The 13,315-nt window shown below is 48.7% G+C and overlaps 1 protein-coding gene across 3 annotated transcripts in view; it reads left to right on the top strand.

Annotated features, from left to right (window-relative positions):
- Positions 1–10,448, top strand: part of TRANK1 (tetratricopeptide repeat and ankyrin repeat containing 1) — a 99,334-nt gene extending 88,886 nt beyond the window's left edge. For all 3 annotated transcript variants that reach the window (XM_088831787.1, XM_055414664.2, XM_088831786.1), the window contains 4 exons: positions 190–335; positions 3,579–6,628; positions 7,880–7,975; positions 8,982–10,448. In XM_088831787.1, the coding sequence (XP_088687913.1) occupies positions 190–335; positions 3,579–6,628; positions 7,880–7,975; positions 8,982–9,082 (3,393 nt within the window). In that variant the 3' untranslated portion in view covers positions 9,083–10,448. The remainder of the gene's footprint in view (positions 1–189; positions 336–3,578; positions 6,629–7,879; positions 7,976–8,981) is intronic.
- The last annotated feature ends 2,867 nt before the right edge of the window (positions 10,449–13,315 follow it).

Genomic DNA, 13,315 nt, shown 5'->3' with positions numbered 1-13,315 from the left:
AGACTTGGGTTCGATCCCTGGGTCAGGAAGATCCCCTGGAGGAGGAAACAGCCCAGGTTTTAGTGTTTTCCACCAGATTCTAACAGATTCTAGACATACAAACGTCCTCTTTATTATTCATGGTTTTGGTTTACTTTTAAGATGAAAAATTGTTATAAATATTCTGAATAAAATTTTATTCTGTCCTAGGTAAGAGATGCCGCCTATTTCTATAAGCGAAGTCAGTGTTACAAAGATGCTTCCCGATGCTTTGAGCAGATTCAGGAATTTGATCTAGCCCTTAAAATGTACTGCCAAGAGGAGCTGTTTGAAGAAGCTGCGATGGCAGTGGAAAAGTAGGTGTTTTTATTCTCTTCCTTCCTTTTCCCCATCCCCAAGCCCTACCTTTCCATTGCTCCTTGGGGAGGTGTTATCTTGCTCTTCTTTTTGTTTTTATCCCTGGCCATGAGGCTTGTGGGATCTTACTTCACTGACCAGGGATCAAACCCGTGCCCCTTGTAGTGGAAGCACCAAGTCATAACCACTGGTCCACCAGGGAAGTCCCTATCTTGCTCTTCTGAAGTGGCTTGACCAGGTCACCCTCCTTACACTTGAGTGGTGGCCTTGGTGCAGAGTCAAGAGTTCCTTGATCACAGTGTCATGAGGAGAAGGGGCAGAAGAAGATGAAGGATGTATTGCAAGTATGTATATCACACGCCCAGCAATTTCCTTGCATGGTTGATGGTTCTGACCCCTCCACCGTTACCAGCTGAGTTGACAGTTTCACTGATGTGGGCGGATAGAGGTCAGAACAGGGTGGCGCTTCATCGTGATCTACTGGCAGACACCCAGCCGGGCACTGACCCATGTGTATATGACATGTATGTCCACATGCCTGTGGTTGTAGGACACACAAGTTTCATACATGACCTAGAGGAGCCTCCTCAAACCTTCAGCCTAACTGATGTTCCAAAGGTGAAGTGGAGACAGATGGGGTTAACTAACAGCTGATAAGGACTCTATAAACATCAGACCTCCTGATGCCTCCTGGTAGGAGGTCTTCCAGGTGGAAGGAGATAGCTAGAATTGTAGAGGCTGCTGTTCTGCATTTCTGCTCAACAGCTCCTGGAAAAGTAAGCTGTGGCTTGGTTCTGTATTTTCTTTGCTTTCTACCAAATCATACATGTGACAAAATGAACGGGATTGACCAGGTGTTCAAGCTTTATATTTTTAAGTTAACATTTATTAAGAAGTAAAGTGAAGTCGCTCAGTCATGTCTGACTCTTTGCGATCCCGTGGACTGTAGCCCGCTAGGCTCCTCTGTCCATAGGATTCTTCAAGGAAGAATACTGAGTGGGTTGCCATTTCCTTCTCCAGGGTATCTTCCCAACCCAGGGATTGAACCCAGGTCTCCTGCATTGCAGGCAGACTCTTTATTCTCTGAGCCACCAGGGAAGCTCTAGTATTAAAGTATATCATATATTTTTAAAAAGTGCATAATTTTCACAAGGTAAATACACTTGTATAAAGAAAAGAAAGTGAAGTTGCTCAGTCGTGTTCGACTCTTTGCGACCCCATGGACTGTAGCCCGCCATGCTCCTCTGTCTATGGGATTTTCCAGGCAAGAGTACTGGAGTGGGTTGCCGTTTCCTTCTCCAGGGGATCTTCCCGACCCAGGGATCAAACCCGGGTCTCCCACGTTGCAGGCAGATGCTTTACAGTCTGAGCCACTAGGGAAGTCCACACTTGTATAAGCAGGACCTAGGTAAAAAAATTGAGTTTTCTGTTTAGAAATGGAACATTAATGTCTAGTGTCACAGTTAGTAAACGAACATATTTCTTTATCCAGGTCTTTGCTATTATGCATAAGATATACACAGCGTGTATGTATTAGTCAGCTCAGGCTGCCATAATGAAATGCCATAGATTGGGTGGCTTAAAAAACAGAAATTTATTTTCTTGTAGTTTTGGAGGCTAGAAGTTCATGATCAATGCTCCAGTCAATTGAGCTCTCTCCCTTCCGTATCTGGTGGAGCTCTCTCCCTTCCCTATCTGGTGTTGGTTCTTATAAGGACACTAATCCTGTTAGATCAGGACTCCACCCTTATAACCTCAGTTTACCCTAATTACTCCCTTAGAGGCCTCATCTCCAAATACAGTCACCCTAGGGATTAGGATTTCAACATATGAATTGTAGGGGTCACAAACCATCAGTCCATAACAGGATGCCAGCTGTGGCATTGATTGTGTACCCGGTTGTCAGGGTGCTAGGTACTCTGAGTAATTGCCCACGACAGTTCCCTTGTGAGGCCATATGATGAAAGCAATTGAGAGGGGTTTTTGGGGTTTTTTTGTACTTTCAATTATTTTAACCTTCTGTTCTCACTTTGCCAGGATAGCATTGAAGAATCATTGCTTTTTCCCCAGAAATATTTTTGGGGTCTCTCATTATTTTGTTTATCTTTATCAGCTTTCCTGAGATATTCAAAGAACTCTTTAATGATATGTTGAGTTGAGATCTGAGTGTCATCAGTACTAATTGGAGCCTAGTATTTGATGTATCTGAGAGTCTTTTGAAAGCTCTACATACAGGATGTAGAATTCAATTGCTAGCTGGCCTGACTTAACATGTAATGAGAACATTTTAGATTTGAAAACCAAATACCTGGCTAGTTCCTTAAACGTGCTGTAAATACCCTCTAGTCTGTCACCCAAAGCTTATGAGAGGAGCTCATCCTCAGTCACACCCGTTCAGAGAGGTCCTGTTATAAGAGGGGATCTGACGTTTGTAAGATGACCCAGGGCAGCAGGAGGTTCCTGGACATCTCTGGTTGTGAGGAAATATGTTTTGTCCCCTGCAAGAGTTCAGAAGTAGGCATGTTTCACTGGATTGGCCCAGTGCCTTGAAAATTGGTATATGGGATATACTCACTTGGATCAACAGTGTCAAAGGGAGCTTGACTTCAAGGCTTCATTCATCTCACACTAAATCAATCACATGCATTCTTGGTAAAAAGAGAAAAGTCAAAAGTTGGATAATAAGAGGAAGACTGATGTAATGGCTGGTGTGTCTGCAGCCCCCATCTCCACACTTTCTCCTTTATCAGGTATCAGCCTCCATAGGCTGTGTACCCAAAATGATTAGCAAGCTCTTATGCAAATTTAAGGGATTTTTTTCCCCCCCAAGAATAATTTTGACTATGCATACTTTATGCCCTTCAGGTTGACTTCTAACGTAACTGTCACTTGCCTAGGATGCAACTCCATTATATTCTTTTTTTCAAAAATTTTTTTTAATATTTATTCTTTTTTGGTTTTGTTTGGGTTTGTTTCTTTTTTCTTTTTTAACTATTTTTTTCTTTTTGTGCAACTCCACTATATTTCATTAATTAAACATACTAGTGCTGGGTTCCTTTGGGGAATAAAGAATTAATTTTATAGTATAAAATGAAGTCTTGATAAAGATGCTGGCTAACTTTAGGTCCAGTTTGGCAGGTCCTATCTACAAATGGCATTTTATATAAATTGCTCTATTCTGCACTTTATAAATTTTATATGGGGTGATGCCGAGTTGACATTGGTGTTGTCTGTCTTTGCAGGTATGAAGAAATGCTAAGGGCCAAGGCCCTTCCTGTCTCCAAGATCTCCTATTCTGCCAGCCAGTTTTACTTGGAAGCTGCAGCCAAGTACCTGAGCATGAATAAAACGAAGGAGATGATGGCTGTGCTCTCGAAGCTCGACACTGAAGACCAGCTGGTGTTCCTGACGTCTCGGAAGCGGCTGGCAGAGGCCGCCGACCTGCTCAACAGGGAAGGTCGGAGGGAAGAGGCTGCCCTGCTGATGAAGCAGCACGGCTGCCTCTTGGAGGCTGCCAGGCTCACCGCCGACAAGGACTTCCAGGCCTCGTGTCTGCTAGCAGCCGCCCGTCTCAATGTGGCCAGGGATTCTGATGTCGACCTTACCAAGACCATCCTCAGAGAAGCCCTGGACCTCTGCCATCAGACCAACCAGGTGTCTGGCATCGCCGAGGCCCACTTCCTGCAGGGGGTGATCATGAGAGATTTCCTGAAGCTCAAGGATGCTTTCCTGAGGTTTGACACCCTCAACCACTCGGCAGGGGCAGTGGAGGCACTCTATGAAGCCACCAGCCACTGTGAGGTCCAGCCCGAGGAAGTCCTAGCTCTGGCTCCGGGGGGCCTCGGGGTCCTCCTCGATCTGGTCAGGGCCCTCAGAAGGGTGACCACCAACGCTGAGAAGGAGATGGTCAAGTCTTGCTTCGAGTTTTTTGGGATCTCGCAGGTGGATGCCAAGTACTGTCAGATAGCTCAGAATGACCCCGGACCCATATTACGCATCATTTCTGACCTGGATTTGAACTTGAAAGAGAAGAAAACAAAAGACCATTTCTTGATAATGATGGATCAGGTGAAATTAGCCATAAACAAACACCTTCTGAGCAGGCTATGTCAGATAACAGGGAGCCTGCTTGCGAAGACGTACCCGGGTGTCTGCATGAAGTTTCTCGTCGGCTTAAAATGTGAGGACGGATGCTGTGAAGACTTCCACAGGCCTTTGCGACGTCACGAGGCCAAGTGTTTGGTCCAGTCAAAAATACACCTGGTGGCCATCAAGGGGTTACTGTTGGAAGCCAAAAGAGTATTCCCTAAAGTCTTAGCTGAAGAACTTGAAGAGATCGATTACCTTTTGTCTCTGGACAAGCACGGCCTTTGCAAATCTTTGCTGAATGTCATCTTCCCTAAGCATTTCCACCAGCGAGTGTTGTCAGAAAACCCCATGGCGTGCAAAGAAGTCCTCAAGCCACATTACAAATCCTTCCGATCCTACAGGTCAGCCCTGAAAGAATACATCCACGTCCTGTTTCAAAACGAAAGGGCCCGAACCCGCCGGGAGTCCACGGACCTGTGGCTGAGCGCCATGCAGGCTTTTCTTCTCTCTTCCAGCTATCCCGATGAGCTCGACAAGCTGCTCTTCCAGGAGGAGGATCAGTACAACCGGGAACTCAAAGCCCTGCAGTCAGAACAAGAGAAAAGGGGCAGGGACAGAGGCACCAGGATGAAGGGAATAGAAGGGAAATTCGGCATGCTGGCACCCAACAAGGATGACGAGAGTGCAGAGAAGCCCCACCTGTGCTTCATCCGACTTCTGCAGGACTCCATCCACCAATTCTACGTGTGTAGGAACCCAGAAGACTACAAGAGGCGCTTTTTCCGTTTCATGAATGTCCTGGTCAAGAGGTGCAAAGAGCCGCTGATCCCTAGCATCGGGAACACGGTGGCCCTGCTGGAGTTCCAGTTTGTCCACTGCGGGGCTGTCCTGGCCCGCCTCTGGAAGAATGCCGTCTTGTGCCTCCCGAAGAGCTACATCGCGCTCTTGCATTACTGGGAGTTCCTATTCAGCAAGAAGGACCGGGAGCCCGGGGACGTGTTCGCCATCATTCAGGAGTACAGACCCAAGGACCTGACCAGGGCCATTCAGGAGTTCCGGTTCCACCTGTCCTACCTCGTCAAGGTGCTCTGCGGCTGCGAGAATGCCAACTTCAACGTCCTGCTGGATGCCTTCAGCGACATCGACTACGTGGTTTCCGGGGAGGCCGAGCGGACCCTGGTGCTGTGCCTGGTGATGCTGGTGAACACTGAGGGCGTGCTGCAGTCATCCTGCAAGCCTCTCCTGTCCAGCCAGTTCCAGGAGCTCGAAGCCAGGCTGCAGCTGCTGAGCTTGGAGTGCCCGGGCCGGGTTCCCGAGCGCCTGCTCAGAGTGGTGAAGCGAGTGCGGCTGGCGGTCAATGTGAAGTCCGTGGCAGAGGCGCTGCAGGACCTGCTCTTCGAGCGGGATGAGGAGTTCCTGATGGACTGCCACTGGCAGTGGGACAGTGGGCACGCCAAAGGGACCGCTGTCCGGGGCCTCTACCACGAGGAGATCAGGCTGAACCGCCTGTTCTCTGTGGATCCCGTGGGCTACTTGGCCGAACCCGAATATGAGGTCGGCCAGGACGAGCCGGAGGAGCTGGCCTTGGAGGGGGATCACCTCCTAGCCGCCGTCCTTTCTCAGAAGCAGCGGAGGGCTTCCATCCGCCGGAAGATGCGGAGGGCATGTCTTGTGGTATCTTTGTGCATCAGATGGAGGAGAGGAAGGGCAAGAGGCCAGGCCGACCACTTCAAGGAGGAGGGCAGGGAGTCCGCAGCTGGGAACTTCAAAAAGGCTGACGTGGACCGGACCCAGTGCGACCTGTGCGGTGTCAAGTTCACCCGCGGGCCCGAGAACTATTTCGCCCCAGATCAGGCATTTGAGGGTGCGGCTCCCGAGGCTGTAGCCCTTCCTGGGGCGGAGCTGGAAGACGAGCAAGGTTGGGAGAGGAGCAGTGAGTCCTACGAGCAGCACATCCGCCTGGAAAGCCACCAGAGTCAGCAAGCGGCCTACCAGAGGTACTTGGAGTTTTTCCATGAGAAGGTGGACCCGGCTATGGAGGAAGGCAAGCTGGTGGTGCAGGACATGGAGCAGAGCGCTTGGGGCCACAGACACCCGGGCTCCAAAGAGCACAGCCACGTACTACAGAGGAAGGTCCAGGAGAACATCAAGAAGGTCTCCGACTGGGTGGAGGACCTCTACAGGCGGAAGGCCTGGGCTGATGGTAAGGGTCCTCGAAAGGCAGGCCCAGATGGTGGCAGAACCCGGGCTTTGAGGACTTGTGTACAAGTCGAGCCCCTCTGTAGTGAGGACTGACCTGGGGATGCTGGAATCTTGGCAGTAGCAGAAACCCAAGTGAGGACCACGTGTTCTCCAGTCCCAGCAAAGCCCCATTCTTTGGATCCCCCCCTCCCCCAGTTAAACAATGTGTCATAATCTTTGGGCAGGATGGTTTCCCCTGGCATGACAGATAAGAAAAGGGTTTGCTAACCAATTCTAGGGAGAAGATAGAAGGGGAATGCTTGCAGTCTTGAGAAAATTCTTTAAACCTTCCTCGATTCATTCATTCAGGGAATTCTTGAGCACCTGCTATGGGCTGAACCCGATCTAGTGGCTCAGACAGTAAAAGAATCTGCCTGTAATGCAGGAGACCTGGGTTTGATCCCTGGGTTGGGACGATCCCCTCGAGAAGGGAATAGCTACCCACTCTAGTATTCTTGCCTGGAGAATTGCATGGACAGAGGAGTCTGGTGGGCTGCAGTCCATAGTGTCCCAAAGAGTCGGAAACGACTAAGCAACTAACACTTTCACTTGACTAAGATCTAGCCTGCATACCTGGTCTTTCCCTTTTAGGAGGGTCCTCATACCATACCCAGTGTCTAAAAAGAATTCTTATGTGATCTGTGAATCAGATTTCCTCTGACATCCTTATTAGCTACATCTTAGCAACACTCAATAGAAGTTATGTATGTTGTTGTTTAGTCACTAAGTTATGTCTAACTCTTTTACAACCTCATGGACTGTAGCCTGCCAGGCTCCTCTGTCCATGGGGTTTCCCAGGCAAGGATACTGGAGTGGGTCATCATTGCCTTCTCCAGGGGATCTTCCCGACTCACAGATCAAACCGCATCTCCTGCATTGGAAGGTGGATTCTTTACCACTGAGCTACGAGGGAAGAGGGAAGTTATGTATAAAATTAGTGAAATTGTATGTTTGTAAGTCATTCTAGAATTCAGACAGTCCAGTTGAAGGTAAGAACAGTTTGAAAAGCTTCCTCAAAAGGCTTGCTATTGGCAGTCCCTGCAGATAGGGACGTGTAGTTTCTGCTTCTGGTGACAGACAGTGGCCTTTCACTGCCCTTCTCAGAGGAAGCGGAGACAAGGTCCCGGGAGGTGGGGGCTTTGACTCTAGTACTGAGCGTCTTAATCCCTACAGCCGCCCCTTCACTCAAAGCCCTGGTTCTTTGGTTCTCTAGCGGAGGAGGTCATGGCTCGGCTGGTCAACATCCTGATACCGTCCGTCAGGGATGCACAGGAGTGGCTGAGGAAAACAGAGTTGCACCAGGAGGAAGGTGAGGAGTTCTTCATCCCAGGGTGATGCTCTGGGTCTCATGGCCCTTGGTTCTGCTGACTCCCAGGTCATTCTGCTGTGGGGCTGCCTGTGTTGTGAGCAGTGGTCACTCACTGCCTAGGAACACCGCCCCCAGCGACTCTGATAAGTAGCAACAGAGTGACAGGGCTCCACCATCTGACTGAGGGCTCTTACTCGGCTTGCTGTTTTTCCAAAAATCTTTGCCACTCATGAGCTGTTAGCAATGATGCCCTATTACTACTCATACTCTGTACAGTGACTCCCAGGATGGGCGGAGTATATCCCTTGATAACTGTTTGCCTGTGCAAGCCCTTCGTGGAATTCCATGAGTGTATTTATATATTGAGTATCTGGACTGTATCAGCACTGTTCTGGGCTTGGGGATATAAAACAACTTTGTGAACTAAACACACAAAATCTTTGGGGAAACTTGGCATATGTCTTCCTTCAGAGAATTTAAAGCTGGTATCGAGTGAGCCGGGGTTTCTTTTCCTGGCAGAATCTTCTTGCTGAATTCTGTGTGATCTGGAACGCCTCCCCACCCTGGTAGTATCTTTTTTCGTCGTCCTCCTAGCATTTCACTTGTCCCAACTTGCCCCTCTGTGAGTCCTCATGACCCAGATTCTACTGGAAAATCCAAACCTGGAGCTGGGGAAAACTGGGAAGGACCTGACACAAATGTCTCTGCCAGTAATCTTTAGATTTTACTCTCTGATGGCACTGTGATTTTTTTTTGTGTGATTGCTTCAAACAGAAGAACATAACTGGGATACCACCTCAAGGTGCAGTTGAATTTAGTTTTTGTTGGACTTATTTTTCATTTAAAGGGCCTCTCAAAGAAGGGCAGAGGAGCTTGCCTGTAAAAGAATGTTCTGGAGAAGGGTGTTTACTCCAGCTCTGACATTAGGTGTTACTAGGATGTCATTATATATTGCAGTAGAATGAAAAACAGTCACCATTCTGCATTTTTTTTTCTTTTTAAACAGGTGTCGTTCAGGAAGATGTTTATGAAAATGAAGTGGAAGACTTTGGTGAACTCCGTCCCAAAAGGCGTCCTCGGAAATGTGCAAAGCAGAGGAAGCACTAACATCCACATGACTGCTGCCTCTTAAACCTTCAGGACGTTCCATCCTGACTTAGAATCCCAAGTGCTGGGGCAGAAGAGGAAAAGAATATATATTAGCATCGAAAATGGGATGAGGGATCTAACGTCACCTTTGCTTTTCATCCTTATTATTACTCTGTGGTGGCTTACGGTCCACTGCTTCCTCAGAGAAGGGGCCTCTTAAGTGCTTTTCCAAGTTCAAGTCCAGCAGGACTGGTTCTCCCTAAAACAAGCTCAAATGACCAGAGTCATAGCTGCAGGAAACCTTGGGACCCACCCCCGCCCCTCGAGGCCCCCGGGTTCTCTGGCTCATTATCCGCATGACCCCCGTCAGGAGCAGGCACACCCCTCATCTCAGCGTTACCACTGCCCTGGCCCGAGAGCCATTCCCTCCTCAGATCCACTCATCTCCATTCACACTGCCAGCCACCCCCGACCCCAGGCTGCACTCTGGCCTTCTCCGAGCCCACCTGTGACACAGTTCCTTCTGTTATATTCTTTAGCCTTTTCTCGCCGTAGAAACTCTTCTGCCTGCCTTGTCCCCATTTGTTGAGGTCGTTCTCAGCCGCCTGTGCAAGTGGCGATTAGACTACCTCAGAATGTAGTCCAGAACTCCCCATTTCCCTGGGGAGCAGCCAGCCTCAGTACCAGCTCCCTGGAAGGAGAGGCTGGGGGATGTTGCCGTGGTGGGTTCCCGGCCTGTCTCTCCTCCAAGGTTTTCTCCACCCTCTCTTGACTCTGGTGCAGACATTCCAAACAGTGTTTTGTGTGTGTCCATGTCTGTCTAGTTTCCTTGGGTCTCTGTGGCAAGTCGCCCTAGTTGACCTTGACATTCTGATGAGTTTCTCCGCACTGAGCTCCCCACTGGGGCAAATGCATAGGGATTTGGCTGTGAGTCACTGCCCCGTGGCTTGCAGGTCCGGGAAGAGGAGAGGACTGTGGGCCTGTTTGCAGGAGGCCACTGCTACCCACTGAGCCATTGGTCTGTCCCTTTCCAGAAGCCTACCTGCCTCTCTCACTATCACTGCCCTCCCTGCCCCCACTCCTGAGCCCACCCTGGTGCCAAAGGTCAGGCTCACGTTAGTCGGTCGCTGTTTGCTTATCACCACAGAACCTGCCTTCTCCCCTCTCCCCAAGCCACTGCCGCTTTGGGTGCTGTTTGTTTTCTCTTCATTGTCTTTCTGAAATGAGTCTGTTTCCTTGAAATGTAAGGTTTTTAATTTTTATTAGGTTATGGTTCTAATTTTTATTCCAGGTGTCTTTATAAACTTCGTTTGCCAGAAGAAAAAAGAGAAAAAAAAATCTTGCTGTATGATCACATTTTTATAAAGTTAAATCGTTTCTCTTACATGTATCTATCCACTTGTTTATTTCTCATCTCTTTACTTAGATACTCAAGGGATAAATCTTAAAACTTGGTAAATCTTAGTTTGGGGAGGGTTGGGTCAGCTGGTGGCTACTGATCCAGACAGAAGCTTTCTGTGTTTTCTGAAACTGAGAAATCTAGGGGCCCAATGACCCACAGCTGGTTGCACCATCTCTTGAGAGCCTGCCTGTGTAAATTCTTTCCTTTTAGGTGTTTCCACACAGGCAGGGTTCTGAACAGGTAACAAGAACATTACCCTGGGAGACAGGAGAGCCAGCCTTGAATCCTGGTCCTGTCCCAAGGAGCCATTTAGTCCAGGACTACTCAGACACGGTCCATACGCCCTTAGGGCTGGAATGCGGCACCACCCCGTAGAGACTAGGGGTCTGGTACGGCAGGTTTTGGGCCCAGTATTTAATAACAATATAACCTTGTGTCAGGAGCTTCCCAGGTGGCGCCATGGTAAAGAATCCACCTGCCAGTGCAGTTCAATCCCTGGGTTGGGAAGATCCCCTGGAGGAGGAAATGGCAACCCACTGCAGTATTCTTGCTTGGGAAATCCCATAGACAGAGGAGCCTGGTGGGCTAGAGTCCATGGAGTTGCAGAGTCAGACGCGACTGAACATGCACATTACATTGTGCCGCGTGCACACACACACACACACACACACACCCCTTCAACATGTGATTGTCAGAAATCTGAAGTCCTGGATGGTCCCACTCCTGGGTGGTCCTTAAGTTCCTGACTCAAAGGACAGGTAACCCCTCTCCTTCACACACACACACACACACACACACATACACCTTCAACACACACACACACCCCTTCAACACACACACCCCTTCAACACACACACACACACCTTCAACACACACACACACCTTCAACACACACACACCTTCAACACACACACACACCTTCAACACACACACCTTCAACACACACACCTTCAACACACACACACACACACACACCTTCAACATGTGATTGTCAGAAATCTGTACTCCTGGATGGTCCTTAAGTTCCTGACTCAAAGGACAGGTAACCCCTCTCCTTCGCCCCTTAAGTCTTTTTCCTGGGCACTGAGACTGTCTTTACCCAATCGATCCTGTCCCTCTAAACACAATTTAGAGATTGTGCCCCATCCAGCAGCCCCCACAACAGCATGGAGGTTTAGAGTTGAACTTGACAGACCCGCATACCTTACAATGGCAGCAACAGCAGGCCTGCCAGTTAAAATACGGAGCTGAGCTGTACTCCCACCTGCTACCCAGAAAAATGTGTCTCCTCACTAAGAGGGAGGGAAAGCCATCAGCAAGGTACCAGGCGTTCTTTAGGTGGGTTGTTGAGAAACCTGCCTCCCAGTTCTGCAGTATCCTACCCTACTCAGAGCCTGCATTCTCTGCTTAAGACACAACATCTCACCCTCCTCAGTGGGGATGTGACCTGAGTGATGATAGAACCCTTTGGGGTGATGGGCTGCACAGAAAGAACTGTCACCACAGTATCTTGGAAGCGAGCCCTAAGTTTGAAATTTGGCTACTTATTCTGGCCGTGGGCATTCAGACACGTTATTTAAAATCTGAGCCCGTGCAGGCATTTATAACATGGAAATAATGACACAAGCTTGGAGCTTGGGTGTAACTGCATTATCTTCCCTTCTACCCTGCCTCCTTTCCCTCGAGGGACCAAGAAGGCACAAAGATGCCAGGCATCTATTTCCAGGGCAGGGAGAGGTGGTCACGAAGGATGACGAGCATCAGGGACAGAGCTGGGTCAGCTTTGTGTGGCCTGGATGGAGGCGGAGACATTTTTCTATGAGGGCTTTGTTCTCCGGGGCCCAACCTTTTTAGAGACTGAGGCTATTTTTAGCCCACGTTTTTGTGGTTCTGCAGGACAGCTGTTTCAGGCAAGTATGTAGGCCACTCTGATATTTGGAGTCATCATTTTAAGGTTAGGGAGTGGGATGGGGGAAAACAACAAGAATAACTCCTGCGTTTGTAGATGCATCATTGGGAAATTTACCCCTACCCTGCAGAATGCTGCAGAATGTGGCTACTCTGGAGCTTCTGGAGGGACCAAGCTGATAAACATCCTTTTCTGTGAAGTAGGGGAGGCCTTGCCACATGGCATGGGAGATCTTAGTTCCCAGACCAGGGATAGAACTTGCGATCCCTGCAGTGGAAGTGTGGAGCCCTAAGTGAAGTCTCCAGATGAACACTTGTTACACTTCAAGTTGAGAGTGTTTGTCCTCTTCTGATTTTTTTTTTTTGCTTTTGCCATTCTGTTTGCCAAAACCAAATCATGGTGGAGAAAAGGTTGGTGACACTCCTGCCAATGAGGCTGTGGGAGGTGGGCTTACCTGCAGCCATGGGAACAAAACCAGGACAGCCTTCCTGGAGGACACGCTGACAGTATTAAATTTAATAAAGGACTCACCTTTGGACTCAGCACTTCTACTTTTTGTTTCTTGTTAGAATTTTTAATTGTCAAATACACACAACAGGCAGTTCACCATCTTTATTACTTTTCAGTGTTAAACATATTCACACTATTGTGCAACCATCTCCAGAACTTTCTGACCTTGCAAAACTGAAACTGTACCTATCGCACAACTCCCCATTTCCCCTCCGCCTAGCCCTCGGCAGCCCCCATTCCCCTCTGCATCTTTGATTTTGCCCACTCTAGGGACTCGATTAACTGGACTCCTGCAGCTTTTTTCCTTCTGTGACTGGTTTGCTTCACTCAGCATAAGGTTCTCAAGGTTCGCCCATGTAACGTACTGCAGAACTCCCTTCCCTTTTAGGCAGAAGAATATTTCATTGTATGTATATTATCAGCGTTTCTC

This window comes from Moschus berezovskii, chromosome 24 (genome assembly GCF_049115385.1).
Source record: "Moschus berezovskii isolate FMDL1 chromosome 24, NW_MosBer_1.0, whole genome shotgun sequence".
Lineage (NCBI taxonomy): Eukaryota > Metazoa > Chordata > Mammalia > Artiodactyla > Moschidae > Moschus > Moschus berezovskii.
The sequence above is the reverse complement of the archived record's forward strand: the minus strand, read 5'-3'. Positions and strand labels throughout refer to the sequence as shown.